The 20,251-nt window shown below is 36.1% G+C and overlaps 1 protein-coding gene across 1 annotated transcript in view; it reads left to right on the forward strand.

Annotated features, from left to right (window-relative positions):
* The window catches only part of ANKAR (ankyrin and armadillo repeat containing), a 64,234-nt gene that overhangs the window by 35,671 nt on the left and 8,312 nt on the right, over positions 1-20,251 (forward strand). Inside the window, exons 11-19 of the mRNA XM_024563781.4 lie at positions 1,449-1,690; positions 5,533-5,701; positions 9,165-9,406; positions 9,577-9,730; positions 9,819-9,980; positions 12,598-12,704; positions 14,272-14,394; positions 16,978-17,136; positions 19,564-19,681. Of these exons, the coding sequence (XP_024419549.2) occupies positions 1,449-1,690; positions 5,533-5,701; positions 9,165-9,406; positions 9,577-9,730; positions 9,819-9,980; positions 12,598-12,704; positions 14,272-14,394; positions 16,978-17,136; positions 19,564-19,681 (1,476 nt within the window). The remainder of the gene's footprint in view (positions 1-1,448; positions 1,691-5,532; positions 5,702-9,164; positions 9,407-9,576; positions 9,731-9,818; positions 9,981-12,597; positions 12,705-14,271; positions 14,395-16,977; positions 17,137-19,563; positions 19,682-20,251) is intronic.

Genomic DNA, 20,251 nt, shown 5'->3' on the forward strand with positions numbered 1-20,251 from the left:
TATCTGTATTTACACAATTTATTTTTTAAATTAAAAACTGTGTTTGTGCCCTGGCTGGTGTGGCTCTGTGGACTGAGTGCTGGCCTACGAACCAAAGGGTCGTTGGTTCAATTCCCAGTCAGGGCACATGCTGGGTTGCTGGCCAGTCCCCAGCTGTGGGTATGTGAAAGGTAACCACACATTGAGGTTTCTCTCCCTCTCTTTCTCTCTCCCTTCCCCTCTCTAAAGATAAATAAATAAAATCACTTAAAAAAATAGCGTTTGTGGTTTGTAAAAGCAGTCCTGGGTTCGTACATAGCTCTGCACTTAGAACTTAGGCTAATTAATTGCTTACCCACTCTAATCCTAGTTTCCTCATTAATAAAATGGGTCCTACCTCATAGGATTGTTTAGAGAATAGCACTGTTCAATATAATTTCCTAAAATGATGGAAATGTTGTATCTGCACTGCCCATTATGGTTGCCTTTACTCTAATGTAAATATTGAACACACATGGTATGTTCCATAAATATTTGTTGAATGAATGAATAAGTGAAAAAAATTACTATAGGTAGTCCCACTAATGTGTTCCTAAAAATATGTACAAAAGTTCTATGTCCAAAAACTGAGCCATAGATAAATAAGTTATGAGGGAGATTACATTTCAGATAAAGACCTAATTATACCTATTCAATACTATATTTTCCAGCACTTTGTCTGTGCCCCCTAACGTGCCCCTTCCTTTCACATTGAACCGATACAACAGGCATCCCGCTGAAGCCAGACTTTCTATTTTCACCGTGCCCATTGATTTTTGAACCAATCGTGATTAATCAGGCTAAGGTTGCTTTTTACTAGATTCAGCACTTCATTTTTGTTTTTGCAGTATTTGTATTTGTAAAAAACATGGTTAAAATATAATATAATGCTCAAATAACTGCGCAAACACTGCCACCGAAATTTGAGGCAATACACAAAATGAACTCTACCATGTGGCAGCTCAAAGAATTTATTTGTCCATGATCTTAAGCCAAAATTCAGTGTTTCAAAGGTTGTTTATAGTTACCAATATGACATGTATGATTGTGTGCTGTGTGAAATTAAACATATGAATGAGAGAGCTCTGTACTGTAGACAAGACAGAAAAGTCCATTTATGTACCGCATTTTTCAGACTATAAGACACACACCCCCAAATCTGGGAGGAAGATGGGGGCGCATCTTATAATCTGAATGTAGCTTACCTGGCTTGCTGGGGTTGGGGGAGTGGTGGTGGAGCAGGGTTTTTTTTTCCTATTTTCCTCCTCTAAAACCTAGGTACATCTTATGGTCTGGTGCACCTTATAGTCTGAAAAATATGGTAGTTATAAGTGATACTTAAATATATTTTATAGAATTATTCTTATCATGATAAATTGACTACAAATGGTTATAAGTAATTCATGCTTTTTTTGATCTCTTCATTGCAGGCACCATTCCTGCTTTAATCAATGCATTAAAAGGTTCCAAAATAAAACTACAGTGCAAAACTGTTGGGCTATTGAGTAACATCTCAACCCATGAGAGTGTAGTGCACGCTCTGGTGGAGGCAGGAGGCATTCCAGCTCTGATCAACCTACTGGCTTCCGACGAGCCACAACTACACTCTCGCTGTGCTGCCGTTCTATATGATATTGCACAACTTGAAAACAAGGATGTTATTGCCAAATATGTAAGTTCTTTTCATAGAAAATCACTTTGACTGGTAGTAATTCCCTCATATAGGAACTAGAAAGATGTGTACCATGTTATTATGCTGTAGCCAAACTTTCAGGGAAGGATTCCAATCTCAATGAGGACAAAAAAGAGCAAACCTGCCACAATCAGATGAGTGCCAAAAGTAAACTAGCATGACAGTACCAGAACAGCACAGCAAAGGGGTGAGCATCAGCAGAGATGCTCAGTTCCCCTGTCCCCAAGTCTCACAAGGTGACATGGTGGGCCCAGGTGGATGCTACCTACCCATTGGGTTTGTGTCCCATCTGTGGAGCCTTGAGCTTAGGAAGCCTGTCACTTTGTTGGCAATCAGTAAGCAAGCCTGTTCTTCATCTGGATGGAGCTGTTACCATATCATACAAGATTGCTAGCCACATAAAAATGCTGAAGCATGGCCCAGGTGAAAGAGCTGCTACAATCTTGACACACTGGCACAAAACAGGTAGGCATTTCTCAACAACAGTATCTGGTAAAGCTAGCACCTGGGCAAATATGGAAGGGGAGTGCCACCTTAGCTCTTGGGGATGTGATTGCTTCTTGCTGTTTATGAGAAGGTATTGTAAGAAATACTACCATTTTAGATGTCCATCCTGCCTGAGAAATGTAGTCTAATTCTGTACCAGAATTAGAGGAAAATTATTTTTTTATAGATATCAAACAATCTTTGCCATGCTATATTTCCTCAAATAAAACCCACCTTGTTGTCTGCTAATGTTTTATTTTTGATCTTTTGATATTTATAACTAATATTTTAATAGTATTTTTCAGGTAATGCACCTTAATTATGGATTGAATCAGTTAGCATTATAAAGTGTATCCTTTTTGTCAAGTGTAATACTTTTGCACTGACTGCTGTCTTGTCCAAAAATATGTTTATGATCTGTGTTCTTTGTGCTCTCATGTTTAATTTGGCTTTGCCCATCCTTTTCTTGTTATTTTATTTCTTGTTGGTTGGTTTGATGTCAATCATGTGGAAAGTATATTAGAAATATAAAAAACCCCAGGCCCACCTTCAGAGCTACTCAGTCTTATTAATTTAGACCTTATAATCTTCAGTGATTCTGAGAACTACCCAAAGTTAAGATAAATGTGTCTTTTGAATGAAGTACATTTAATTTTTGTTTTGTCATTTACTTTTTATTAAGTATACAATTCATTAACACTTGTTGATGTAACATGTTTAATCTTCATTCTGTCATATTTTGTTATTATTTTTTAAATCTTCTACTATATAACCAGTGTTTTCTTTATCTTTAAAATATAGGACTTACACATCAATGTTAGTTACTTGGGACTTGGTATAATTTTTCAACATGTACATTCATCTTTTATTTGTGGAATGTCTTCTTGAATTTATATCTTTAAATACTACATCTCTGTAGTAGTCTTTCAGTTCATTCATACAAGTAATTTTTGAGAGATTATTATATGGCAGATACTATTTTAGATGCTGGGGTTGTAACAGGGAGTAAAACAGATGAAATCCCAGCATTCATGGAGCTTTTATTCTAGTTGAGGGTAACAAGACAGTAAACAAAACAAATAAGCCAAATATATAGTATGTTATGTTAGTTGAGAATAGGAGTTAAAGAGGAAAATAAAGCAGGGAAAGGGGAGAGGGGAAGCTTGTTGAAAAACACTCGACTAAGAATTTGGCAATTGAGTATAGACCCAAAGTAGATGGGGGAGTGTGACACGTTTTTCTGTTAGAGGAAACAAGGCCAAAGTAAATGAAGTGGGAGTGTGCCCGCCATGTTCAAGGAATAGCCAGACAGCAAAAGTAGCTGAGGAGAAACAGGAGACCATCTTGGCTGGGTAATGGTGGACCACATCATGTAGAGCCATGTGGGCAACTGTTAGACACTTTGGCTTTTACTCTGAGGAAGTCTGGAAGTTCCATGCAGAAATTTACATCACTCTATCTCTGTATTACAATGGGTAAGCAAGGCTAGCTGCAGCAAGACTAAGAAGCTATTGCAATAATTCAGGTGAAAGATGAGAGTGTCTTGAACCAGGGCATTAATAGTGGAAATGATGAGAAGTGATCATATTCTTTGTGGGAAAGTTCCAAGATCTGGAGGGATTGCAAATGAGACTACAAGGTAATAGCCAGTGAGGTGGGAGAAATCTGAAGAATCTATCATCCTATCAGCTTAATGAAGAAAGTGTGTCATAGAGGACGGAATGATTAATAGTGTTAAATGCTGTTGTAAGATGAAAGTCAGAAATTGACCATTGAATTTATTGATCACTGAAATAGCTGACCACTTCCATTTAGGAACATCAACTATTTGTGAACGGTATCATCTTTTCCTAACATAGCTATCATTTTCTCTCTAGTCCTTTTTCACTTATTATTTCATTTTTTATTTTTCTGTCAGTCCTGTTCTCCTTGTCCCTTGCTATGTTTTTTTAGCTTTATTTTTGTGTGGGTAGAAATTTAGCTTTTATATCTCCCCACATCTTTCCTGAGCTTTTCCAGCTCTTGTTTTATCTCCTCCATCTCAAAATGTTTTTCCCTGAGCTCTGGGGTGTTTCCTGTGTACTCTTGTTTCATAGAGGTGATTGCCTTATTATTTTTCCATTGGTAATAATATACTATTTAGTAATAATTTTATCTACTTTGTGGCAATATTTTTCTGAAGAGCATTCTTTATCTGTCACAAGTTTTTTTCCTGTTTTTTTCTCATATTTGGATAGATCCTATCCTGGTTCTTTATGATTACTACTCATCTCTGAATTAGTTTTTCTCCAGCTCAACTATTTGCAGGAAGTATATGTGGGAAAGCGTTCAGAGCCACATGCTAGTCTAGCAGGAATATGACTTAGGGAGTAGGGTTGTGTGCGTGGGTCCTGTCAACTTTACTTCTCCCTAGCCAACAAAGACTGGTGGGTAGTAGCTTACAATGTCAATTTTATTTCCTCCACAAAGTGAAGACTATTTTTTCCTTTTTACCTCCCCAATAGACTGATTTTCCAAACATAGCTGTTGGTATGCTCCCTGTGCCTCCTTGCCTTCCTTGATTTTTGAATCTTTATGCCACTCTGGTCCAGAAGAGCGCATGCTGCCACGCTGCATCCTTATTGCTATTGTCCCAGATGGGGATTATGTGTTCCTTTTTCTGCCCCTCAAGGTAGAGCCACTCATTTTAGAAAACTGTCCTCTGCCAGCATTTTCTGTGGCCAGAGGCCATGGGAGATCTCTCCCTGTGGACAACACATTCACATTTATTATGGTTTACATTACAGGTGTCTCCTAGCTTTATTGAAGATGGGGTTACATTTCTGTTTTTTATCTTCTTTAATACTCTTGCATTATTTCTATTAGTAGGGAGAAATTCCATCTTTATTCCATTTAATATTAGGAAATTATATTCACATTTAAAAATAACAATTTATGTTGCCCAAATATAATTACCAGCAATGAGGGCATCTACAATGGCAAATATTTCCAAATGGACACTGTATTCAATTGATCTTACTCAGTTGCTTTACTTTTTAGCTATTTATTAAATGTTACAGTGAACTTGGAGCATCAATTTATTTTGGTATAAAGGAGGCTATTTTAAAATCTATTTAGACAATACTTACATTAATACTACATACAGCATACGATATCCTCAAAGTCGTATTAACTGTCACTTCATGTGTCACACCAGTAGACGTCTGTTTATGGGTAGATGTCCCGTCCTAAATGAACTGGTGCTTGCAGCAAGATCATACGCTTGTGATTCTAAATAGCGACTGCATCCATCCCAAGTAAATTTAACTGTAGTTAAATTTTTTGTTTATTTTTAGAATGGAATCCCAGCCCTGATAAATCTCTTAAAGTTGGACATAGAAAACGTGCTAGTAAATGTAATGAGCTGTATACGAGTGTTATGTATGGGCAATGAAAACAACCAAAGAGCAGTGAGGGACCATAAAGGCATCAAATATCTCATCGCATTTCTGAGTTTTGATTCAGGTGAGCCTCTATCTATGTATTTTTAAGCAACTAGATATATTATTAAGTAACGCAAACACAGGTTTGGACTTGTCCTGGATTTGTCTTAGAATGGATCTAGACATATGTAATATAACCCAAATATCCAGAACAGCTGAATTTAAACTGCTGGGTTTATAAAATTAAGGGAGTGGGAGGGAAACCTTTCTTTCTCTTACCCTATATTCCTGCATTGGTCCAAAAAGTAGAAATTCCTACTTCCATCTCCCCTCAGGAATGTTATTCATTCCTCCTATGAAAGAAATAGTGAGTTATATAATTTCTCAGTTTGAAGAATGACTCATTACAAATGTATGGTTTAGGTTCTTTTTGGCACTTTATCTCAAAACTAGCTTTCCAGCAATATGGCTGAAGCTTTTATCTCTATTTGATTCCAATGTCTATTTACCAATTGGATAGAAATTCTAAAGAAAGAGGGGTGTATTTACATAGCACCTCAATCACCCCAATAATCTGAGCTTTAAAGTTCAAAGGAGAGGTCAGGGATTTGGATAGAGAAGTGGGAAGAATAGATTATAAACATAACAAAGTTCTTAAGAGAAGTAAGATTGCTGAAGGAGAGTTTGCTGTGTGAGAAAAAAAAAGCAGCAGACCAAGAAGAGAAGGTTGAAGAACTCCAATTTTAAGAGTTGGGTGAAAGAAGCCCAGTGGTGAAGGTAATCTTTATCTAAAATTCTTGGAATCATAATCCCAAAGTTTTCAGATTTTAGAAGATAATGAGTACACATTAACATTTCTGCAGGGAAAATGTGTTAACAGTCACTCGGAGACGGAGGTGTTAACGGTTTCACTCGGAAACCGTTAACAAAATGAAAACACAACCTACTGAATGGGAGAATATATTCACCAATGACATATGTTGTAAGGGGTTAATATGCAAAATTTATAAAGAACTAGTACAACTCAACACCAGAAAAACCAAACATCCAATTAGAAGATGAAAATTATTTTTTTCATCTTCCTTGGTCTGAGGAGATAATAATAGGTTAACAGTACTAGATAAATGACTTTCATTTAGGTTTCAGATAAGACAAGTGCTGAGTGGCCTCAGAGCCAGCCAACACTGACCCTGAGTTTGAATCTCTATCAGCCTGTGACCACTGCTTGCCCCTGCCGGGAGACTCAGAATCTGCCTCACACAACTTGTGTACAGTCAGAGGCTCCTTCAGTGGCTGAGCATAACAGGCAACTGGCAGGTGAAGGTGGATCTCGGAGTGTCTTTGGCCTTTTGCTGACCTGACCCAAGATCTGTACTGGTGGAAGCAGCCTCAGAATGTGGCTTGGCCCCTCCCACGTGTATCTAGGCCCAGCAGAAGCAGTCACCAACTGTGGATCGCTCTGCAGTTCCTCACAAGTAGCCCAGGGGAGGTCACAGGCAGCATCTGACATTGATCTATCTGCAACAGAGTCCCTCCCAGGAGGCCCCAGACCCAGCACACCCAGTGGCAGGATTCAGACCATACCAAAGCATGGTCTGATCAGTGCCAAGAGCAGCACACACAAAGGGAAATCTTGGAAGGCACCAGACCCTGTGGTGGCGCATTCCGCTTCGTGGGGTCAGCCCCCACACATCACCTTGTTCACAGTGGTCGGGGTCACATCTCAGAGTTAGCTAACCCAAGGGCCAACCCCACCCAGGGACAGGCCAACAGCAATCAAGACTGAACTATAACAGGAGGGCTTGCATAACCCACACAGGGATATTCCTGTCAGATACATGCAAAAAATGAAACTAGACCTTCTTACACCACATACAAGAATAAAGTCAAAATGGATTAAAAACTGAAATGTTAAACTTGAAACCATAAAACTCCTAGAAGAAAACATAGGCAGTAAAATCTTGGCCATTTCTCTTAGCAATATTTTTCTAATATATCTCCTCAAGCAAGGAAAACAAAAGAAAAAATAAACAAATGAGACTACATCAAACTAAAAAGGTTTTGCACGGCAAAGGAAACCGTTAACAAAATGAAAACACAACCTACTGAATGGGAGAATATATTCACCAATGACATATGTTGTAAGGGGTTAATATGCAAAATTTATAAAGAACTAGTACAACTCAACACCAGAAAAACCAAACATCCAATTAGAAAATGGGCAGAGGACCTGAACATACTTGTCTCCGAAGAGGACATACAGATGACCAACAGACATGAAAAGGTGCTCAAAGTCATAAATCATCAGAGAGATGCAAATTAAAACCACAATGAGATATCACCTCACACCTGTCAGAATGTCTGCCATCAATAAATTAACAAAAATATGTTGGAGAGGATGTGGAAATAAGGGAACCCTTGTACACTGCTGTTGGGAATGCAGACTGGTGTAGCCACTGTGGAAAGTAGTATGGAATTTCCTCCAAAAATTAAAAATTGAACTGCCTTATGACCCAGCAATTCTACTTCTGGGTATATATCCACAGAATCCCAACACACTGATTGGAAAAAATATATGTACCTTTATATTCATTGCAGTGTTATTTAAGATAGCCAAGATATGGAAACAAGCTAAGTACCCATCAATAGAAGAGTGCATTTAAAAAGTACAATGGAATATTACTTGGCCATAAAAAATAAAATCTTACCATTTGTGACAGCATGGCTGGACCTAGAGAGTATTATGCTAAGTTAAATAAGTTAGAGAAAGACAAATACTATATGATTTCACTTATATGTGGAATCTAAGGAGCAAAATAAATGAACAAACAAAATAGAAGCAGACTTAATAGATACAGAAATCAGACTGATGGTTTCCAGAGGGGATGGAGTTTGGAGGGCTGGATGGAAAAGATGAAGGAATTAAGAAGTACAAATTGGTAGTCACCAAATGGTCATGGGGGTTTAAAGCATAGGGAATATAGTCAATAATATTGTAATAACTATTATGATACCAGGTGTGTACTTGAAATATCAGAGGGCCACTTTGTAAAATATATGATTGTTTATCCATTTCGCTGTACACTTGAAAATAATATAAAATAATATTGAATGTAAACTGTAATTTAAAAATAAAAGTAAATTGTGAGTTGCTAAGGAAATGTGATATACCTATTCATGAAATATTTAAAAGACACTGATGTTTATATAGAATAGGAAAATGTTATATTGAAAAATTAAAATGCAGACATTGTATTTCTAGTATACCTTTATACTTATATACTTAATATAGTATGTCTTTATTAAATGTCTTTAACACCATCTAAAATTATATATATATTCATAAAAATAGTAGATGGGCTTAAATGAAATGTTTGTGTTTGGGTGGTGAGAATGTGGACAGTTTTTTTTTTCTATTTTTATTTCCTAAATTTTCTAAAAACTCTAAATTTGATTTTATAAAATGAGAAACTAAAGATATGCTGTGTTTTTATATTCTTACATTTTAAAAGATTTAATTAACTGGTTCTTGAATTCATTTGAAGATCTGTTAAAGGCTGCATCTTCTGCTACTATAGCCGAGGTGGCGCGTGACAATAAGGATGTTCAGAATGCTATGGCTGCGGAAGGGGCCATTCCACCTCTGGTGGCTCTTTTTAAAGGGAAACATCTTAGCGTCCAAGTGAAGGGTGCAATGGCTGTGGAATCCCTGGCAAGTTACAACCCTTCTATACAGAGAGCTTTTCTGGAAAATTCTTTAAGTAAATATCTCTTAAAACTTCTCAAGGTAGGAATTTTCTGATTACTTGTCCTTTTCCTTAGACAACGTGTTTGATATTGAATTCAGTTCGGTAAAAATAAAACTAAAACCTATTCTAGAATAAACATTTTATAAAACAGATATGCCTACAGTATTAATAAATGCTCATTAAATGAATGAAATATATTCTAAAATAGGCATTTCAAATGGATGTTAAGGAACAAGGAGCTGTGGCGCTTTGGGCCTTGGCAGGACAAACACTGAAACAACAAAAGTATATGGCAGAACAAATTGGATACAACTTTATAATAAATATGCTTTTGTCGCCATCAGCTAAAATGCAGTATGTTGGTAAGTTATTTTCCATGTATAAATATACACAATGTGGAATATTGGAAATCAGACCTGTTTCTCGCTTTTTTTGTTTTTAAAAAACCAGGAGGCGAAGCAGTCATAGCTCTAAGTAAGGACAGCAGGATTCATCAAAATCAAATATGTGAAGGGAATGGAATTGCACCGTTGATTCGCTTACTAAGGATTAGTAAGCTTGCTGAAGGCACACTTCTGAGTGTCATCAGAGCAGTGGGATCAATGTGTATTGGTTTGTAAATTTATTCCCAGCTTTTTAATTATCAAGATACTTCCCATGCCCCACCATCCCCACTGTTAGAGTCCTCAACCATATTTAATTTATAGATATAATTTTTTATTTCTCCAAGACCTTAATGAGTAAAAGTGGTGTAATTCACATTTTTATATCAGTTTTGCTGTCCACATTTTCCTAGACAAGGGGTCCTCCGGTAGAAGCACAGAAGAAAACCTTGTTTTCAAACTCAACAGCTTAGACTGATTATACACTCACACTAAAATAGCCGTTTTATGTAGGATATAAAGTAACTCATGTCTACTTACCCATTTGTGTGTCTTTATGCTTTACTTACTGTCACAATTACTGGAGGTTTACAGTAAATCTTGAAAGCAGGTAGTATTAAGTCCTTAAATCTTTTTCAGAGTTCTTTTGGGGATCCCAGGTCCTTTGTATTTCCATACAATTTAAAAAATTAATCTTTCAATTTCTGAAAACGATCTGTTATTTGATTGGAATTACATGTAATCTATAAATAAATCTGGAGAGAACAGATATCCCAACAATATTAAGTCTTCCAATAGGTAAACATGGTAAAATCTCTCCATTTATTATGTCTTCTTATATGTCTCAGCAATGCTTCATAGTTTCCAACATACAATTTTTTTCATATATTTTATCAATTTTATCTTAGGTATTTCATTTTAAAATCATGAGTAATAAATTTTAATTGAATGCTGGACATGCTGAATCTTACTTTCTTTAAAGAGTCAGGCTCCATTCTGGCATCTGGAATCTGTTTGATCCTTTTGCAGCTGGCTTTTAAGCTTTGTTAGGACAAGTCTAGAGCAACCTTTTCTCTGGAACTTACTTAACCCCCGTATTAAGATGATAGTTTTCCTTGGACTTGATCCCTTGTATATAGCCCCCTTGTATTATGAGGTATCTAGATTCAGGTCAGTGGGAACACAAACCATCCCTAGCCCTGTGTGAGCTCTGAGAAATACTCAGCCATTGCTTGTAGTGGTTCTTTTCCCAATTTAATGGAGTTTCATCCCATTATTACCATGTGAAGTTTCAGTCAAAGAATTTGGCATATTCTCATACATTATTATTATCATAACAATTTTCAAAAATACTCATATTTTGAGACCCATCTGTAGTACCTTCACCCTTTGAAATCCCCTTTCCTATCCCTTTCCCACCTACTGTGAAGTGAGCAATTCCTCTTCTGTGCTCCAACTGTACTTTTCTGTACCTCTATTAAAGCACTTATTACACAGTATTGAAATCATGTACTTAAATAGTTGCTTCCCCCATAGAATATAAACTCCTTGAGGGCAGATATTCTAATTCCTCTTTTCAGCCCTAATTCCTCTCTCAGTGCCTAATGCCTTAGGCACTCAATACCTGTCAGCTGAATGAAGAATGTTCATGTAATAAGTGTTTGTATATGTCCCTATGTGGCCAGTGAGTGAGTAGGGGACAAGGACACAAGTGTGTTCTTTGTTCCTTCTATTTCCCCCAATTCCATCAAACCTCCCCAGACCAATAAGTAGATGATTTCTCTTTATTATTGTTTATGGAGAGGCCCAATCTTGCATTTATATTTAAGTTAATAAGCTTACTTTATGTGTTGTGACATTTATGGCAAAAGAACAGAATTAAAATTCTGTTAGATCCACTAGAAAGAGATTTTTTAAGTTTCTTCACTGAGATCAGGCCTACAATTTAAAGTAGTAGGTTAAAAAAGAAGACAGTGAGATTATCTTTTAATATGTGTATTTAGGGAATCCAAAAATTTGTAATATTTAGGGGAGCCAGAATATTTCATCTATTTATTTTTATAAAAACAAACATTAGGGAAAAACAGTAGCATCATAAGCTTAAGTACCTTGCACATAATTATTTAATAGCTGATAGCTATTATATTATTATTCCTTGATAGTCTAGAATTTCTAATTTCTTTGTTTTGTGACTATTAGAAAATTATGTACACTTTTAATAGTAAATTTTCCATTAGACTTTGCCTTTTGAAAACAATTCAGGTAAATTAGTGTAGATATAACATTTCTTTTGGTAATTTGCTAATCACATTTTTGTATTTATTTACTTTTCAAGAAGTTTAAATCCCTGAGGGGCACAGAATTACATGGAGCCTGTGTCCAATAGCCTTAGCAAGAGGTTGCTTTGGAACCCAGCACGAACCATGCCACTGTTTCCATGAGAATGCGTTACCTTTCCCCAGACTACTCTGGTTTTGTTCAGTTTGCCAACAAAAGTCACTGTGCTGTTCTTTACTTAGTACATCAGCACATCTCTTGCCTAGATGGCATTCAGTTTCATCTCGAGCATAAACACCTTCTGTTTTAAGAAGAGCTGTGGGCTCCCTCTGGTTCCGGAGACCCATTCATGTCTGGACCACAGCCTTCCAGACATGTTGGTCATTGTAGAAGCCCTATCCCAAACAGGCCTGTGTAGTTCAGAAGCATCATAGGCTCCCAGGTGGTGGAAAGAGTTTACTAATCATATTATGCTAGGACACTTTCTCAGTCAAGCACAACAAACTATGTTTGACTTGTCCATTTCCAAGATGGGAAAAAGCTTCTTACTGATATGTGGATCCTTGCAGGTGTCGCCCATACAAGCAATCCCATTAGTCAACAGTTTATCGTAGATGAAAATGCTTTTCCAGTACTTATTCAACTACTGAGAAATCACCCTTCTCCCAGCATCAAGGTATGTATAAGGTTTTAAGGATTTTTTTTCCTGATATGGTAAAAATTAACATAAATGAGTTTTTAAGAATAATTTGTATCTTTATGAAAAGTTAATAAGCTCAATAAAAATATTTGACCTTTTAATAAAATTCTAGAAGTTTTAAACAAAAAAGTTGCTACAAAGATAGTAAATTTTATTGAAATATTTCTTCAAAATGTCTTATATCGTTACTCATCAAACAAGTTTTATTCCTCAGATGTTTGATTATTCACAGAATTTATTCCATACTTCCTCGGATATTGGTTGCTAAAAATTGGGTGGGGGATGTGTGACTTATGTAGCAAAAATTTTCAAATATAAGTGAATCCTGTCATTGCTACACCATCAAAACAGCCCTACCTTCTACCCAACAGCCTGCTTTAGCTGGCAGCAACAGTCTTCTCATGGGTAAACATTACCAAGAATCACTAAGAGTTGTTGAAGAGTCATTCACTCTTTTACTTCTAGTAGAATGCTTTGACAAAATGGCATTGACCTCTACTTAAACCCTTTTACTAAAGCTTTGGAAATTGAGGCCAGGCACAAAATGGTAATAACAAAAAAATACATTTTCTCTTCAAAATTTGGTATGGGGCTCCACTGGAAGTGGGAAAATAGAAATAATCAAAGAATAGCATTATTTTCTTTTAAGGAATGTGTTTGTTATCAGAAAAGATACTATAAGTTTTGTGGCTTTTCTCACTATAAAATAGATTTTATTACAGAAGTTGAATTAGAAGAAAAAAAGAAAGCAGCATATGCTGGCAGTTTTTGGGCTTGAATTATAGTAAAAACTACACTGACTTTCAAAGTATAAATAAATTTTATAAGACTATGGAAATGCTACATAAAAAGACATTTTTATTTTCAAGTGTGCATTTTCATGATTGCATCCATCTATATTTCAGTATACATTTTCAATGAATTGTTAAACTTGTCGAAACAGAACACAAATACTTTTCCTCAGATGAAATTCTACAGTAAACAAAATACTTTTGCAATTTTAGTGCTTTTCAAATTCATAATATTTTTCATAGAAATGCATAGTGTAACCACATAACAACTTAACTTTGAATCCTAGTAATAGGCAAGGTTCATTTACATCAGAATGTTCAATAAATGACTGCAAATAAAGAAAAGTATTCCTTAGTACTACTCCTCAGTACTTTGCTTGAACTGATAGGCATTCCATTAAAGGCTTACAACTCAAGGGTAGGGAGCTAACAAGCAATTCAAAACAGCTTTTTAACCCATGCCAGGAAATTTTTAAAAATATTTAGATATAGAAGGGACACACCTATGCCCTCAAATGGAGTTTTGTGGTCATGCCAGCACAGAAAGGAATTTTCCAAGCTGTTCAAAATGATAAGGGACATTCCATCGAAAGTTGTAAATACCACTCTCTAAATACTAGTGAGAGAATTGGAATCAATGGATTTTATAGTATCTTTGAATTAATATATCCACTATAAATTTGTATAATAAAAATGTCATTTGATACAGCATAAGTGAAAAATAAGTTAATTTCTGAAAACCACATGTTTAGGTTGAAGTGGCATTTTCCTTGGCGTGCCTTGTTCTAAGGAATGATGTGTTGCAGAACGTATTACAAGAAAAGGAAGGATTTAAGTATGCTGATGTCCTTTATCTTCTTCACTCACAAGATAAGGTAATATCTTTACAAAATATTAGAGATCATTTAGAAAAAAAATGTTTTTTAGATCGCATCCTCAAATTATCATTATCTTTTTCATGGCCATGTGTTACTTAAGAAATGTAAAATCTCTTCCATAAGTCGTTTATAATGATGGGATGATACTGTTCCATATTTTTCATACTTAGCACATTTCACTTTTGAAATGTAGCAATTTTATACATTGGGACAAAACAAAAAACACACCTCTTCTATCCTGAATGCATCAAATCTTTAACCCAATTTTATAACCTTTCAACCCTCAGTTATCCCTGCTTACCCAATATTCTAGAATGGTGCTTCTCAGTCTATGTGTGATAAAGAAATAGCTTTTCCCCACCGATCCATTATTATTACTTTTTAAAAAGACAAAGTTTAAATTTTGAAACACTTTTAGACTTTCCAAAAATTTGCAAAAATAATATATAGTGTTCTGGTACATCTTTCATCTAGTTTTCCTGGATGTCAACCAGGAAATGAACATTGATACATTACCATTAACCAATATGCAGACCTTATTTAAATTTTGCCTATTTGTAAACAATGTCCTTTTTCTGTTCCAGAATCCATCAGAGATTCCACACTGCATCTAGTTGTCATGCCTTGTTAGTAGCCTTCAATCTGTGAAACTCAGTCCTTGGTATTTCAGGATTTCCTATCTTACATGATCTTGATGTGTATGAGGAGTCCAGGCCAGTTGTTTTGTAGAATGTCTCTCAATTTGAGCTATCCGATGTTTTCTCATGATTCAATTGAGGTGATGCACCTTGGTAGGAATACCATAGAAATGACATGGTCTTCTTCACTCATCCTCCCAGTGTGTCCTACAGGAGATGCATGATATTGACATGTCTTACAACGGGCCATGTAAACTCGTGAAAGTGCTGTTTGCCATATTTCTCAGTGTAAAGTTACTGTTATCCCCATTGTAATTAATAAGTATCTTGAGGTGAGACACTTGAGGCTATGCAAATACTCTGGTTTGCACTGTACTTTTACTCACCAATCGTAGCGTACATTGATGCAACAGTGAATACTGTGGCATTTGCCTAATGGTGATTTTTTTTTTTTAAATCCCTCTTTCCTTCTACATTTATTAATTGGCATTTTACTGTAAGAAAGAGTCATTTAAAAAAATGTTTATTCTCAGTTTCTGTAAACCTGTTGTCAACCATTTTGCGGATTGTCACTGGTCCATTGGCCACACTTTGATCAGCACAAACCCTAGAAAAACTCAGGGGCTTCGGTTACCTATGGTGCATTCAGCAATCAGGGAAGAACATTGCCAACTATGTCCCTCTCAGTCCTGGGAGACTTGGGAGGGAGAAAGAAGGGCTGTAAGGGGAGAAATGAAGTCACTACATTATTTGTTTTAATAGAGAACTTTAATTTACTGAGGTACACAAAAGACAGAGAATTTCTGCTTTAATAAGATGAGGAATAATAGGGTGAGGAGGTTGAATTCATGTCTGACTCTCCAAGTTACCTTTCTTCTCTCTGTTCCTTTCACATTTCTGTCTTGTCACCCTACTCCTCAGGACACACTTCTCACTTTTCTTCTACTACCCATTCCACTAACAATCATTCTCTTTTTCCTTCCAGCCTGTTCCCACCTGCTTCACTCTCCGGAATTCACCTCTTTGACTGTACCTAATACCTTTCTTCTTGCCTATGGCCAAGTGACTACTTAGTGTATATATAATTTTTATTGTGGAAAATTTCAAACAACTCATGGTCAATTTCATTTCCTCTATATACCTACTTGCTATCCCTATGTTATTTTTGAATCAAATATCAGGCATCATATAATTTTATCTGTAAACATTTCAGTATATAACATTTTAATATAATAATTCATAGTGGCAGAAGAAAACTCAATAAGATTAATGGTTCACTTTCTCTCTCTCTGTACTATACTGTTCAAATAAAATATTAAAAATAAGATTTGGTCATATTATTCTATCTTTTGCACCTATCTGGAAGGTCTACCACACTTGTTCATCAATGGCAACCACACTGTCTCTAAAGGAGAATTGGTTTTTGTTCTTTTCCCAGTCCCAGAATGTTAAAATGTGTGTGTTTTTTTTTAAGTAAATCACTTTTTTTATTCCCTCTTAAAATACGGCACAATAGAATTTTACAAAGGAACTTATTTTAAGAGAAAATCATTCCACAATGCATAAAATGCAATATATAAAGGGGAGTTCTGATTTATCAACTCTACGTTGAAATGTTGAAAATAAAAATACATTGAAACAAATTAGTTGAGTGTAAGTGAAATTATAGTTTCCTGTTACCATTTTAGTATTCAATTATATAATCAGTAATCTAACATTTCCTTTAAAAATTAATTTTTTTCTCTTCTCTCTGATATCCAACCTAATTCTTTATTTTCTGAGGTAACTGTTTTTATCTGTTTTCCCCAATACAGTAATGTCATATTTTACTCCCAGAGATAAGAATGCAATATATTATAATGGGTAAAATTCCAAACCCATTACTTTGATAACATGATAAATGAAGTAAGTTAACGATGGTGCATGTTTCCCCTATTTCTAGGATATCTGTTTAAGAGCAGGCTATGCATTAACCCTTTTTGCCTTCAATAATCGCTTTCAACAATATTTAATATTGGAAAGTGGAATAATGACCATATCAATTTTTGAACCTTTTCTCGAATCAACAGTTGAAACTGAGAAGGCAATGGCAGCATTTCAGGTATAAAATTAGTGGTTAAATCGTCAATAAATGTCTTTTTAGTGAAAAATTGAAAAGTAGAGAAAAATTTTAAGTATGTTTTATTGATTATGCTATTACAGTTTTCCCAACCTTTTCCCCTTTATCCCCCCCCTGCACTGCATGCCCCAACCCTCCAGCATTGCCCTCCTTAGTTCATGTCCATGGGTTGTACATAGAAGTTCTGTTTCCCATACCATTTTTGACCTCTCCCCGTCTATTTTTTGCCTACCAATTATGCTTCTTCTTCCCTGTACCCTTTCCTCCTATTCTTCTCTTCCTCCTCCCCACTGAAAACCCTCCATGTGATGCCCATTTCTCTGATTCTTTTCCTCTTCTAGTTGTTTGCTTAGGTTTTGTTTTTGTTGTTTATCTTTTCTTTTAGGTTCATTTGTTGATGGTTGTGAGTTTATTGTCATTTTATTGTTCATAGCTTTGATCTTCTTTTTCTTAGATAAGTCCCTTTAACATTTCATATAATAATGGCTTGGTGATGATGAACTCCTTTAACTTGACCTTACCTGGGAAGCATTTTATCTGCCCTTCCATTCTAAAGGATAGCTTTGCTGGATAGGGTATTCTTGGATATAGGTCCTTGCCTTTCATGACTTCAAACACTTCTTTCTAGCACCTTCTTGTCTGCAAGGTTTCTTTTGAGATATCAGCTGATAGCCTTATGGGAACTCCTTTGAAGGTAACTGTCTCCTTTTCTCTTGCTGCTTTAAAGATTCTCTCCTTCTCTTTAATCTTAGGTAACTTAATGATGATGTGCCTTGGTGTGTTCCTCTTTGGGTCCAACTTCTTTGGGACTCTCTGGGCTTCTTGGGCTTCCTGGAAATCTATTTCCTTTGCCAGATTGGGGAAGTTTTCCTTCATTATTTGTTCAAATAAGTTTTCAATTTCTTGCTGTTGTTCTTCTCCTTCTGGCACCCCTATAATTAGGATATTGGGATATTTCAAATTGTCCCAGAGATTCCTAAGTCTCTCTTCATTTTTTTGAATTCTTGTTTCTTCATTCTGTTCCTATTGGATGTTTATCTCTTCATTTTGTTCTAAATCGTTGATGTGAGTCCTGGTTTCCTTCCTGTCACTGTTGGTTCCCTGAGTATTTTGCTTTATTTCATTTTGGGTATCTTTCATTTGTTCTTTCATTTTTTGACCAAGCTCAAACAGTTCTGTGAGCATTTTGATTACCAGGGCTTTAAATTCTCCATCGGATAGGTCGGCTCTCTCCTCATCACTTAGCATTCTTTCTGAAGCTTTGCTCTGTTCTTTCATTTTAGCCCTGTTTCTTTACCTCTGTGCCCCTGTTAAGTTGCAGGGGGGCGGGGCCTTGGGTATTCACCAGGGCAGGGCAGCCCTCCTTTCTGCACTGCAGCACTGCCTGTGGGGGAGGGGCCTGCTGGTCTCTAGACCACTTTCCAACGGACTCTCGGACTGTTGTGTGAGACTGGGAGTTTCTCCCACCAGGGCAACCCCCGCTGAAGTTCACAGTCAGCTCTGAGTTTCAGTTTCCCATTCAGTCAGCCCTGCCTGCACAGTCCTCCGCCTCGCCTCAGATTCTCTCTGTCCACTGCCTTACTGGTCTGGTTGTTCTGGTTGGCTGTTTCTTTAATTCCTTGGTTGTCAGAGTTCCATGCAGTTTGATTTTCTGGCACTTCTGGTTGTTTATTTTAGATTGGTTACTATCCTCCAATATTGGTTGTGCGAGGAACCAAAGGGTTTCTATCTACACCTCCATCTTGGTTGGAACTCTGATCCAAAAAGTAGAAAAATTTTTGAATCTGAAAAAATGTTTATTGATCTGTAAAACTCATATTTTTCACACCAGTCCCTTTCATATCATAAAAACCCTATTATCTACAAGGATTTCTTCATTCATATAGAATTTTACAAGTTAAAATGGAATATTCGCTTTTATACATCCTCTGGTGTTTATAAGACCATGTCACATGGCGGGCAGTAGTATTTTCATCACCTGCATATTACAAGGGAGGAGGCAGAGAAACATGGTAGTATCCAACCCAAGTTTTCTAACTGCAAATCTTCAGCTGTTCGCCCTGACTCTTCAGCCTATGACAACTAGAGGTACCTGGGTTCTTCAAAGTCTTACTCTCTCTCTTCTTTTTCTATCCTATGACCTTTAGGAGCAGTATTTTCCATGAACGCGTACTTCAAGGATATAAAAGTTACAAACATTGTAGAAAGAATACTACGGCCTCCCATGGTCAATAAAATGATCAGACAGGGACGAATGTTCAAACTCCTACCCCTGCCACTTGTTTCTCTTCTATTCAATCATATCAAATTACCCCACTTACCTTCCAGAGAAGTACTAAATCAATTAATCAATTAATTAGAGAACTGAGAGGAAAATGTTCAATAATTCTATGCTTTTTTTGTTTTTAGATCATTATATTAGCTAAAGTCATTATAGATATGGACCATATTACTTTGTCTTCAAGAGGCGTTACTATTTTAGTTGACTGTTTGTATTCAGTTCAGTCCACTACTATCGTATTGACAGGTAAGAAATAACTAGAATCTAATTGTAGAATCTAGTTATTCTAATTAGAATTCTAATTAACTAGAATCTAAATAACTAGAATCCACATAAAACTATTTTCAAAAAAAATGTTTTTGTAATCAGAGCAATAATAAAATAATAAGCCTGACACTGTCACACAGTCTACATGGAACACTGTAAGTCTTTTCTGTACCCCAAATGGGAGCAGAGTAACCCTGAACATGGCCTTTTTTATTTCTTCAAATACTTTTTCAAACCCCTAATTATTTTTTCCAGAATATAAAATTGAATTCAACTATGAGCTACTGACAAGATTTACACACTGATTTATAATAGTGGCTGATTTATACTGACATACCTGTGTCTGGTGCCCTTTTGACCAAATGGACATATTTTTCTGACACTTAGGAGTTCTCTACATTGATATTCAATATAGCAAGGCAAAATGGCCCAACAGAGTTCTTGACACAATGCTAATTGGGTAACCAAATCCGCTCCAGATCCATCTCTCCAGATGATCAATAAGTACTTTATTGACTTCATATATCACTGTCAATACAACATAAAACA

This window comes from Desmodus rotundus, chromosome 2 (genome assembly GCF_022682495.2).
Source record: "Desmodus rotundus isolate HL8 chromosome 2, HLdesRot8A.1, whole genome shotgun sequence".
Lineage (NCBI taxonomy): Eukaryota > Metazoa > Chordata > Mammalia > Chiroptera > Phyllostomidae > Desmodus > Desmodus rotundus.